Source organism: Sarcophilus harrisii, chromosome 1 (assembly GCF_902635505.1).
Source record: "Sarcophilus harrisii chromosome 1, mSarHar1.11, whole genome shotgun sequence".
NCBI lineage: Eukaryota > Metazoa > Chordata > Mammalia > Dasyuromorphia > Dasyuridae > Sarcophilus > Sarcophilus harrisii.
The window spans coordinates 651,524,754-651,536,096 of record NC_045426.1 but is presented as its reverse complement, the minus strand read 5'-3'; the positions used below and the strand labels follow the sequence as shown (position 1 = coordinate 651,536,096).

Sequence of the window (11,343 nt, the reverse complement as noted above, 5' to 3'; positions counted from 1 at the left end):
GAACAGGACAAGGAAATAGTAAACCACCCCCTTTGCCAAGAAAACTCCAGGTAGTGTCACAAACAGATGGATGTGACTGAACAACATCGACAAACTGCAAACCCTTTGTTTCCAGGGGATACAGCTGAAACAACACAGATTTCCAAACTTCTCATTCTGTAATTCTGGCATGTCCCTCATCTGGGGGAACTAACAGTCTGGCTGGGAAGGTCTGAGGGATGCCAAGTGGCAGAGCTTGGCATATGTATGGAACAATCCTGCCTCCCCTGGGAGTGAGGATGGAGACCACGGGCACTGGACAAACGGTTTTATTGGGGAGGCTTCAAGGCCTAGGATGGGACTTGGTATAAATGAAATTGGTATTGTGTGGGAGTGGGAGGAGATCCAAATTAATGAATTTTTTTATTCTCAGCATGGTCTGAGCAGAGGAATTGCCCCTAGCCCTCGAATCGCTTTTTGAGCTGAGCTACCCTGGGCTGACTGGAGACCCCCTCTCTGAGGCGTGGGGGTACTCCTCTAGGAGTGTCCTGGGGAACTGGCACAGGGTTAGGGGGCCTGTATTCTGCACAGATGTTGGGTATCTCTGGCTCTACAAAGACTTGGGAGGACTGAGGTACAGCAAAGGTCCCACAGGGTGGCAACTGTGGCTCTTGAAATTCTTTCTCCTCAAACAGGAGTTGCTGATGGCTTGAGGAAGGGATTTGGGAGGCTACAGTCTCCATGGAGGCATGAGAAGTCTTGGGTTCTTCCAACTCCTGACTGAGAGGAGCTGCAGTAGGCACTATGGGGGACAGCAATTGTTCCTTTGAAGTTTCTTCCTCCTGAAGTATCTAGGGGAGAGACAGGGTGAAGAAAAATCAGCTGAACTGAAGTAGAAAGCAGATATGATGGAGCACTTGAGATAGAGCCAAACTTTTTAACTCTGCCCTTGAAATGGGCTGCCTGGAGGGATTGGATTGTAAGATTCCCTCTACTAAAAGTGGATGACTACTAGATGGGGACAAGAGTCTTAGAGATAAAGAAACTAGATAATCACTTAGTCCAATCTCATTTTGTAGATGAGTCTGGTACCCCTGTGTTTCTATAGAAGTTGAGTTTTGTCCAAGGTCACTTTACCAAGTGCTAGAAATTACAGCTTCCTGAACTTTTCTCATTCATGACCCCTTTTCACCCCAGAAATTTTTACTCGACCCTGACTCCGGTCTGAGCAGCTTTTGATTGTATTTCGTGGCATAAGGGTATATGCAGTGTAAAATGAACATGTGTATTCAGAACCAAAGCTCTAGTGAAATTGAGCCATACAACATGGGTAAGCACTGCTAGAGACACCTCAGATTCAATGTAGGTTTGATTTTGTGTTGACTTTTGGTTGTTGGTGCTTTCAGAAACCTTTTTACTGTTGCCAGATTTTTTGCCAATCCCACATTGTTACATGACTGGTGGTGACCCACGGTTTAAGAAGCTTTAAGTTAGATGACCTGTGAAATCTCTAGTAGTTATGCTATGCATTATTGTTTAGAGGTAGAAAGTCGACCAGAAATTTTAGAAAGGAGGGTGACCCAGAGAACTGATGGAACCAATGGATTTAGTGCCACTCCTCCGTCAGCTTTGGGAGAACCCATTAATTGAGGTAAACAGTCTAGTGGCTGAGCTGGAGGTTCTAAAAGGGGACTCACCAAGTTGAAACAGCTGCTCTGGTCTAAGTGGCAGCTGTCCAAGCTATGGCTGGGGTACAGACCAGGGGATTGTCCAGGCCCAGACATCCCGATGCTGAGGTTGTCAAGGATCTCCCCAAGCAGGTCCAGTTCTCCTGAGCCCAGGAAGTTGCTGTCGAAGTCATCTTGTCCCCAGGGTTCCTTGAACCCAGGCAGAGACTCCCTGAGGGAGGAGAGAGGACTCAATTTTTTCAGGTTTATTTAGTATTTTTCCCCAGTTAGATTTAAAACAATTTTTTTTACATTTGTTTTTAAAACTTAAAAAAGAGTTCCATTTTCTCCCCCTTTCCCTTGGCCTCTATTAAGAAACTACCTGTGAAGTTATGTAAAACATTTTATTCCCAAATCAATCCCAGGCCCAGAAGAATCCAGCCTACCTTTGTTCCTCTCCCCCAGGTACCTCGTCCTCAGTTCGGGATTGGGACCTTCGGTGGCGGGGACGCAGGGGCCTGGACTAGAAGGGGTATGTTGGGAAGGTTAGCATTTCCCAGACTTTTTCCTTCAGGGTGTAAAGTGGCTCTTGGGTTTTGATCATGTAACCATGTGGTGATCTGTACATGTCGGGGTAATCTGGTGGTCCTTTACCTGGCCAAAGTGGTGGGTGATGGGTAGACGACGTTGAAGACATTCAGAGCGGTTGTCTGGGGTTGGGACTCGAAGAGAACCCCACCTCTGCAGTAAGGGGTCACTATCCTGTGCGGGAAAGGAGACTTGTAAACCAATAACCTTGTCTTCACCCCACTTCCAGGCCCTCCAGTTAGTCCCTCTCAAGTCTTACCTTGTACTTTAGCCGATTTTGTACTCCTTTGAGTCCAATCTTGGCCTGGGGATGGGAAAAAGGAAACACATGGTCGGAGGGGATTCTTAACAATGGCTAACAATTTGAAGCCCTTTTTTAAAGTCTGCATAGTACATACATTCCTTCATTTGATCCTCACGGCAAGGGAAGATAAGGAGTTTACTGGTATTACCCCCATTTTACAGATGAGGAAACCAGGTAGTAAAGTGACTTGCCCGGCCTCTCCTGTGTGGGATTTGGATCCAGGTCTCAATGCTTCCCAACTCAATACTGTTGAACCTTGCCCCAGCACCAAAATTTAGCTAGTGCAAGAATGTAACACGATAGACTCAGCAGTTTTAAAATTTGTTACACTTCCTTTGAAGAAACATAGTCACTATTTGAACCAGCTTTGAAACTAGTTAGCAAGGAATCTATCAGATTGTACCACATCCATGGAGCTCCTCCCCTTCCTTGGTGGTGACTCCCTATCCTGGGCTCCCTGGGTCCCTCCTTGCCTCTGAGCTCTATATGCAGGCTCTGTTATTCTCCCAAGATTCTCTGCCCCCGCCCAGCTTGGCACCCAACTATGACGGCTGCCACCCCACCCCCATCTCCTTGGTGCTTACGGATCGGTACATGTTCCTCACGGCTGGCTGGGTTTTGGCCTTCACAGAATGCAACAGGGCTCCTCCGCCTTTCTGGAGATGGATACAGGAGAGGCTCATTGCCGGGAGTGGTGGGGGAAGAGGACAGGGAGATAAAGAATGGCTTGGGTTTAAAGGAATACAGAGCAAGAGTTGAGACCCTGGGGGGACTTTTCTTACTTTCAGATTATCTGCCCAGAGCTGATAGGATCGCAGGTTTCCTGGTTTGGGGGAGAAAGAGACTTTGGCCACCAGTGTAATGACTGGTCTGTTCCCCATTCCTCCCTTCCAGCCCTGGTCTGAGGCTGGGAACCGGGAACCTGGATCCTGAGATCACCGGGGGCTGGGACCCTAATGTCTCACCCGAGGCCAGGCCATTGCTAGTGATCTCCTGTTCAAACAGGTCTGAGAAGCCTTCACCAGAACTCAGCTTCTCAAGGCGCTCATCTATGAACTGGGGAGGGACAATCAGTCGGGTTAATAGCCAGCCCTGGTACTTGGGGATACCCCCTTCTCCTGTGCCTACTTCTTTGGCTTGGATATACCTGTTTGAAGAGTTGGAGGTGGATGGCACTTTGTCTGAAGGTCTGTAAGGGTCCTGGCTTCTGAGCTACAAAAACTTCTTCTTTGAACTTCATAGGTTGTCCCTGGGGGGGTGGGGTAGAGAGGGGGAGAGATTGCATCCTAAAATACCTTTCCCATCTTCATCCTTTCACCTTCTTGATCAGTACCCCAGTCAAAGGGTACTTTGAACCCTTGATTCCACCCCACCACTGCCACCCAGTTGAGCTGACTAAAAGGAAATTAAGTAATAGAACCCAAGAATCCTTTTCTCTTTGTATCCTTGACTACAACCCATGGCTTCTGCGCCTCGGGAGTTTTGTTCTCCAGACCTCACTAGTCTAATCCCTTCCCCCCCACCCTCCCCAGGGCCTGGGCATTTGGATGTCTGCTCACAGGATTGCAGATCAGTGCATCTCTGTAACCACCAAACAGCATAGCTTGGGCCCTCAGGAAGAGTCGAGAGACGCCATCACCAGCAGCCAAAGCTTCCTTTCTTAGCCTTAGTCTCAGAAGAGACACCTGGTCCAGAAAAAAGGTAGAACAAGGAACCTGAGAGGGATCATCTTGCCCCTCTTTTTCCCAGCAGATGCAGGGCTCAGCCCCCAGAACATAGCACTATCACAATGCATCTGGAGACTAAGTGAAAGTCCTTGAGGTGGTTTATAAAGAATTTGGAATGATAGAGCCATTCATGAGGCCTAGAATGTCAGTGTAAAAAGCATCTTTCTAGATTGGGAGCTATAAAAGACCATGGAGATTTTCCAATACTACACCCTTATTTTGCATAGGGAAACAAGTCCTAAGAAGTTAGAGAAGGGGCCTAAGGCTACTCAGGATAGCAAAATCAAGATTTGAAGTCAGATTGTTGACTCCAGTTCTCACTCATACCATGCTTCCCTCATCAAATCCAACATCCATATTTTACAAAAGGGGAAGTTGAGACCTTGGGTGTGAATGAAGAATGGTTTCCTTAAGGTTACACCTTGAATTCAGAACAAAAAAGGGCAAGAATTTAGGATTCCTGACTCATAGCCTATTATTTCAGCAACTTATAGATAGTGCCTCATTTTCTAGGAACATGAGGGAAGACCAAGCAGATGGGGGTCCCTGGGAGTGTTTTCCATCTTGCTCATCATTGTAAAAGGAGAGTGATGTATATGTGCCCTATCTGCACCCAGATAAGCTTGGAGTGGGATGATACTAGATGGTAAATGGTTGTCAAAGACAAAGGGAGTCTTGAAGGAAGTCACAGGGAAGGTAAGAACTGACCACATCAGGGGGTAGTGTATCCACATCCTGGAATGGTGACTCCAAGGTGTTTGTGTCCACATTCAAGATGACCACATCCTCGAGGCCCTTGTCCCGCACCCTCTGAGGAGAGAGAATCAGGTTGCCCTCTGGTTTCTGGGTCTGAGAGAATGTTTCTTTGCTTCCCAGCCTCACTCACCTCAATAAGGCTGGTGTGGACGCCGATGAGGTAAGGCATGGGGGCACTGCAGGTAGAGGAAGAATGACTTAGGTGAGATAAGGAAGGGAAAGATAGCTCCAGGAGATCACTATGCTCACGGCCTGCCAATTTCCTTACCAGCAATAGTCCAACAAGTGGGGAGGTAGTGTGGGGATGAGTATGTGTTCCCAATGCATAGGATACAGCAAGCCACAGGATGCATGAACACAGGCTGTCAGCTGGGAATGATGGAGATCCAAAGAGAGGGAGTTAAGGGCCCATTGTCTAACCATACAGGCTCCCACAGAGTCTAAAGAGTCCTGTCCTCACGTCCTCTCTAGTGTTTTCAGAACCAAATTCCTTCCATTTCACATTCACTCCCTATCACACCAGCCCAGCTTCCCATCCATAGATCTGCCTTCCCTTCATTCCTGTCCCTTCCCCTAGACTCCTGGTTCAAGCATTTTTGTTCATATTCTCCTGTATTTAGAGATACTCATATCTCCAGAAGTTCTGGGCCACTGGGCCTTTTCTTCTAGCCCAGAGGTTCTCCAGTAACCTGCCTTTGTGTTCCCTTTCCACCAAAAGGATCCTGAATCCTTGTCCTCACTCCTCTGACCCGAGACTCAGGGCCCTTAGAGCCACTGCCATCATTGCCGAATTTTCCCAGCCCCTGAATTTGCATCCCTACTCCTTTGTTGCTTAGGATCCCATTGCCCTAATCTGTGTTCCATCTTCAAGCCAGATGAGGACAGAATAGAGCTGGGTCTCACCGTGCTGAGTTTGCTGGCGGTGAGCAGAACTCTACGCTCACTGAGTAGAGAGCTATAGAGGCCCACGATGTTCTCTGAAGCCACAGCCACCACCAACTCAGTCAGATTCCTCTGTGAGCAGATGGATAGACAAGGGACAGCAGTGCCAGTTGGGCTTGAAACCTCTTGTCTCTGGCCAGTCCAAGTTCCCGTCCTTACCCCTGCCCATCCTAGTTTTGCTCCCTGGTTGAACCACAACTCACATTTTCTGGGATGGAGGGCAAGCATCCAGAATTTGGAGCAATGAAGCAGGAAAGCTGAGGTTGGGAAGAATATCAAGGTTTCAGATCTGGCTCCTTCTTGACTTCCAGATCTCCAAAGGAATCCAGCTTCCCCATAATTTTCTCACCACTCCCTTCCTGATTACTCCTGGCTTTTGTTATCAGATCTCTCCAAACCAACCAGAACCCTCCACTTGATCTCTCCTGGCTTTCAATACCAACTTGGATCCCCCCTGGGATGCACTACATTATCTGCAGTTTCCTAGATGCTTTGATCCTTGCCCCCAGACTCCAGTTCCTACTCCAGCCCTTTCCCAATTCACCAGTTGGTTGGTCCCAGGTGCAGGAGGCAGAGGACTGGGGTGAGTGGTAATTTTCAGCTTGCCTTCCTGCCGGTCCTGAAGGTACACATTGAGAGGTAGGGATGAAGAATGGGGCCAAGGCACTTTTCCACTCCAATCCAAGAAGCTGGCTACCCCATTACTTTACAGTAATGGAGACCCAGTGTTCCAGAATGGGATACATACCAGAGACAGCCCCAAAGAGGCTTCTGGCCCAGGTACTGGATGTAGATACAAGATAGAGAGAAGTTCTTCAGCCTCAGAGACCTGTGAGTGGAGGCAGGGTCACGCAGGGAATCGGGAACAAGCAGGCAAGTGGAGATGGGGAGTGGAGAGGAAAAGGGACCTTACCTGATTCTGGGCTAACAGATCCCCAACATTGTTGAGCAATTTGTAGAAAACCTCAAACCAGGGCAGATCACTGAGGGGAGAAGGGGCAGCTGGCTCTGGGGTGGAACAGGATTCCATCCCCCTTCCATCCCAGCCCCTGGGTGGGGGGGCTGGAATAGAACATTCGAGCTGGAAGGAGCCTTAGAGAATGTCATTTGGGCATGTTCCTCTCCACCCCCCAGCTTTTGACAGATGGGTCTCTGAGAGGGGATGGGAACCTACCCAAGTTGCACAGCTAATCTGTGACAGAACTAGGGACATCCTAGGCCTGCTGGTCCCCAGCCCATCACTCCCTCCCACCCCTTACCCTCCAACCTGAGTATGCAGAGGCAGCTTCTGGCACTGGTACCTAGACGGCAGAAGCCAAATCTTCGGCTCCCAGCTAAATCGGTGAGGACAAAGGTGAAGTGCTGGGCAGCTAGAGTGTGGCCTGCCCTGGTGAACGTGGGAGGGAGGGAAGGAGAAGCTACTCAATGCCTCTGCCCCACCTCATGCCGCCTCCCAGGCCCCCTCACCCACAGCAGAGCTCAAATTCATCCCAGCCATCAGTCTCTCCTCTGTCCCCCCCAGCCTCAGTTTCCCTTTGTCTTGCTGTTCCCTCTGTCCCTCTGACTGCATGGTTTTGGGTCTTGATGTCTCTTGTCTTTCTGTGGATCTTTCTCCATTTTTTTCTCCTCACCTCTCCAAGTCGAAAGGGAAACAGAATTTGGGTACCGTTTGCATTAATTCCTAGGGATGGAAACAGTGAGGGCAGCTTGGCCAGGGGCAGGGTTTGGGTGCTGGAGGGTGGAGAAGGTCCAAACCTGGACATAGAGGCCTCTTTACACCCTTTACCCTTCCCCACCCCATCAGGGCCAGGATGTCTGAGTCTGTCGTCCCTCCCTCATCCCTTTCTTTGGTTGGGGTCCCCACAGAGGAGGAAAGGGATGGCAGGGCTGGAACCCTGGCTTCTGGGGTTCAGATGAGCACATACCTGATCACAGAAATCCTTAGGGAACTGGCGCAAGATGGGGGGTGCTGCAGGGACAGCAGGTTAGTAAGCTCTAGGCCTCCCAAATAACCCAGTCTATCCTGTTGCCACCCCCACCATCAGTTCAAGGAGCCTCACCATCTCTGCTCCTTTTTCCTTACCCTCATCTTAACCCTAGAATCTGAATGGAATTCCCTCAACTTACCCTCCTGCAGGGAGGTGGGGTAGGCAGCCTCAAAGAACCAAGCAAATGTGTTCTTGGGATCCTCCCTGGGGAACAAACAGGGGTAGGAGGCTAAGGCTCCAACAACTCAGGGAACCTGTGTGTGTGTGTGTGTGTGTGTGTAACACACTAGTCAGAATGCTCTCCTTGGAGCCAGGAAGTACTGAGTTTGAACCCTTACTAGCCAGGGCAATTCATTTAACCTCTCTCACCATCAGTTAGGGGGCAAACTGGATAAAATGCCATGCCTGAAGTCAGGAAGGAAGATCTGAGTTGAAATCCAGCTTTAAATACTTAGTTGCTCTGTGCCCTTGGGCAAGTCACAACCCCTATTTGCCTCAGTTTCCTCATCTCCAAAATGAGGATAATAACATCTCCTTCAAAAGGTTGTCATGAAGACCAAATAATATAAAAATGGTAATATGCTTAGACCAGTGCCTGGCACATAGTAAGCATCACATAAACATTAACTATGTAAAATGTTAATCTGTAAAATGGGCATAATAATGGTATTTACCTCCTAGGGTTGTTATGAGGATTATATGAGGTAACAGAAATTTCTTTGTAAGTCTTAAAGTATGCTCTCATGGGGCTTAAGGTCTAATAGAAAGATATGATTCAAAAGTAATGATAATCCAAATAATACTTGATAAATGCATTAAAAACTGGAGGTACAAAGGACTGACGTACAAACCAGGGTGAAAAATAATTATTAACAAGAAGAATCAGGAAAGGTTCATGGATAAGGCAGCATTTGAGCTGGGCTTTATGGGATAGGTAGGAGGTAAATGGTCAAAGAGGGAAAGAGAGTAAGGATTTTCCAGGGATAGGAAGCAAAGTGAGCAGAGGCTCTCGGATCTTTGGACCTCAGTTTCCTCATCTGCTAAATGAAGAGGTTGGGCTACATGGTCTTTCAACTCCAAATCCAAATCACTGTCCACACATATTTCTGTGTCTGTCCCCCTCTAATCAAACAAACCCCTTCCAAGCTTAGACCCTCATTCCCCCTCACCTGGCTCTTTCAATGGTCTCCCCCAGTCTCCCTTCATGCCTCAAATCTCTCTTTGTTTCAATTCAACTTTCACAAATCTGCCAACATGATTTTCCTAAAGCATGGGTCTGATGGGTCTACTCTATAAATTCCCCAAGCTCCTTATATCCTAGAAAATCAACGTCTGACATTTAAAGCTCTCAACAACCTGGTCCAACTAACCTTTCCAGTCTTTTTACATATCATCCCCCCTCTGCTTCCTCTTCAATCCAACCAAACTGGTCTTCTTGTTCCTCACACTTGAAGCTTCAACTCCTGTTGCTATCCCTATGTTCTACATACCTGGAATGTCCTTCTTCCCCACCTCCATCTACTGGAAAACTTCATTTTTCTTCCAGACTCAGTTCATGTTCTCTTTTGCATGAAGCCTTCAGGGTTACCTAAGCTGCTGTGCACCTCTCTCCCCTTCTTTAATCTATTTTGTATAAATAGCTACATATATGTTTTAGCTCTTCTTCTGAATGTAAGCTTTTGTTTTTCTCTTTGTGTATCAGTGCCTAACAGATGCCTGACATATCTAGTAGGTACTTAATAAATGCTTGTGGAGTGATTGGTTGGTGTGTGTCCCTGGGTCTCTGTGTCTTTTATCTGTCCTCATGAACAGAATCTCTTTCTGACTACACTATTTTGGGGAAGGCACAAGACATTCCTCTTCTCCCCATCATTTATTCCCCGGTGGTTACCAGCTAGGATAACAGTCAGAAAAGCCAACCGAAATGAGGAAGAAAGGAGATAGAAAAACAAAGAAAGATAAACACAAAAAGGAGGAGACATGGAAGGGGGGGGAGGAGAAGGGGGAGAGAGAAAGGAGAGGAGGAGTGAGAGGGAGAAGGAGAGGAAGAGAGAAAGATGAAGGGAAGTAGGGACAAGGAGACAGAGACACACAGAAACACAGATCAGCAGAGAGAAAGAAGCCTATAGAGACAGATCCAAAGGCTGAAGGGGACTTGAGATGATGGAGGCTGCAGAGGAAGATTTTGAAGTGTATTTAGAACTGTTTTTTCTTAGGTTTGTGGCCAGTTTACTCTGTTCTCTAGCATCAGATCTGTTCCCTCTCTTCCCCCATTTCCCCCATAGCCCAATACAGAAGCACTCTCTCATCTCAAATTCTTACCCAAAGGCTATATTTAAGGGGTATGGGGAGATGCCTGGATCTTACTTGATATCGGATCCCATGGTCCCCCTGCTGAATGGGTGCAGCACAATGTGGCCAGGATAGGCGTCCCTGGGGGGGTCCCTACAGGGGCCCGTGCTGAGGCAATGAGCCAGGGGTGCTGGGTGCTGGGCCTTTTCTTCTTCCTGTGTGGCTTAGAGAGGAAGTCTGCTGGGTGACGTCCCCCGGAGACAACTTTCCCCTCCCTTGCTAGCTTTACAGAACCCAAGCACACTGCCTCCTAGTCTCCCCCATGAGGAAGTGGGACTGAGGAGTAGTTTCTGGGTCCAGATCAGAGCTGAAGTAACTGGAGGCCAGCATCACATCTCTTGGGCAAAGTTGGGCACCTGCTAATTGAATTTCTATAGTTCCTTGGAAATGGTTTGCTGAGATTCTCCTACCTGTCCGTTCAGAGAACTTCCTTCCCTCCCTTTCTTCCGGCCTCCTTCATCCTGCTCTATTCCTCCATCTCTCTATCCCTACCCCTCTGTCCGTCCCTCCTCCCACTGGCTTTTCGGACAACTCACCATCCAAACACAGGAAGACCACTAGAGGGAGTCTTGAGTTATATAGTAGAGAGAAACACAAAATGAGGTACTTAAGAGATACACAAATAAACACGTACCTTCCCATCATTTCCTGTTCCTCATGGGGAGAAACAGTGAGTATGAGCATGCCCACAGCACCACAATTCTGATACCAGATATAGATTTGTCAGGAAGCCGGCAGCTGTTGGACATGACAGAACCAGAGACCAGGTTCACATTTCCAGAACTGCAGGTACCCAAAGTGGCCAACAACACTGGATTTATTCCAACCGATCTATGTACCAATTATGTTGTTCTAGAGAGACAGGAATGGAACTGAGTCCAAAGTGTGTGTGTGTGTGTGTGTGTGTGAGAGAGAGAGAGAGAGAGAGAGAGAGATCCTGATGGGAAGCATACTTAGGACCTGGCTGGTGAGAATATCAGGGAGAAAAGATTGGGATGAAGTGGGGTGAAAGAACTCTGGATCTACTGTACTGGATCCAG

The 11,343-nt window shown here is 48.0% G+C and overlaps 1 protein-coding gene across 1 annotated transcript; it reads right to left on the bottom strand.

The window, feature by feature from the left end:
- Window positions 1-378: 378 nt before the first annotated feature.
- DENND1C (DENN domain containing 1C) lies at window positions 379-10,418 on the bottom strand. The gene is made up of 23 exons (XM_012542061.3): window positions 10,319-10,418; window positions 8,091-8,155; window positions 7,889-7,932; window positions 7,595-7,644; window positions 7,231-7,350; window positions 6,877-6,946; window positions 6,712-6,792; window positions 6,508-6,582; window positions 6,167-6,220; window positions 5,925-6,035; window positions 5,290-5,390; window positions 5,152-5,197; window positions 4,974-5,075; window positions 4,098-4,223; window positions 3,686-3,787; window positions 3,504-3,594; window positions 3,321-3,361; window positions 3,123-3,194; window positions 2,494-2,538; window positions 2,301-2,408; window positions 2,093-2,169; window positions 1,677-1,878; window positions 379-830 (listed from the first exon to the last, which is right to left on the bottom strand). Exons 1-23 carry the CDS (start codon window positions 10,333-10,335, stop codon window positions 438-440), a joined length of 2,193 nt encoding a protein of 730 aa, XP_012397515.1. The 5' UTR covers window positions 10,336-10,418; the 3' UTR covers window positions 379-437.
- Between the last annotated feature and the right edge of the window lie 925 nt (window positions 10,419-11,343).

What these genes read in the sequence shown, in the direction of transcription:
- DENND1C (XM_012542061.3), bottom strand. An exon ending in ACCTCCAACTCTTCAAACAG is followed by an intron (nt 3,595 to 3,685) that starts GTATATCCAAGC and finishes GTCCCTCCCCAG; the next exon opens with TTCATAGATGAGCGCCTTGA. An exon ending in TAGCAATGGCCTGGCCTCGG is followed by an intron (nt 3,362 to 3,503) that starts GTGAGACATTAG and finishes CCCCCAAACCAG; the next exon opens with GAAACCTGCGATCCTATCAG.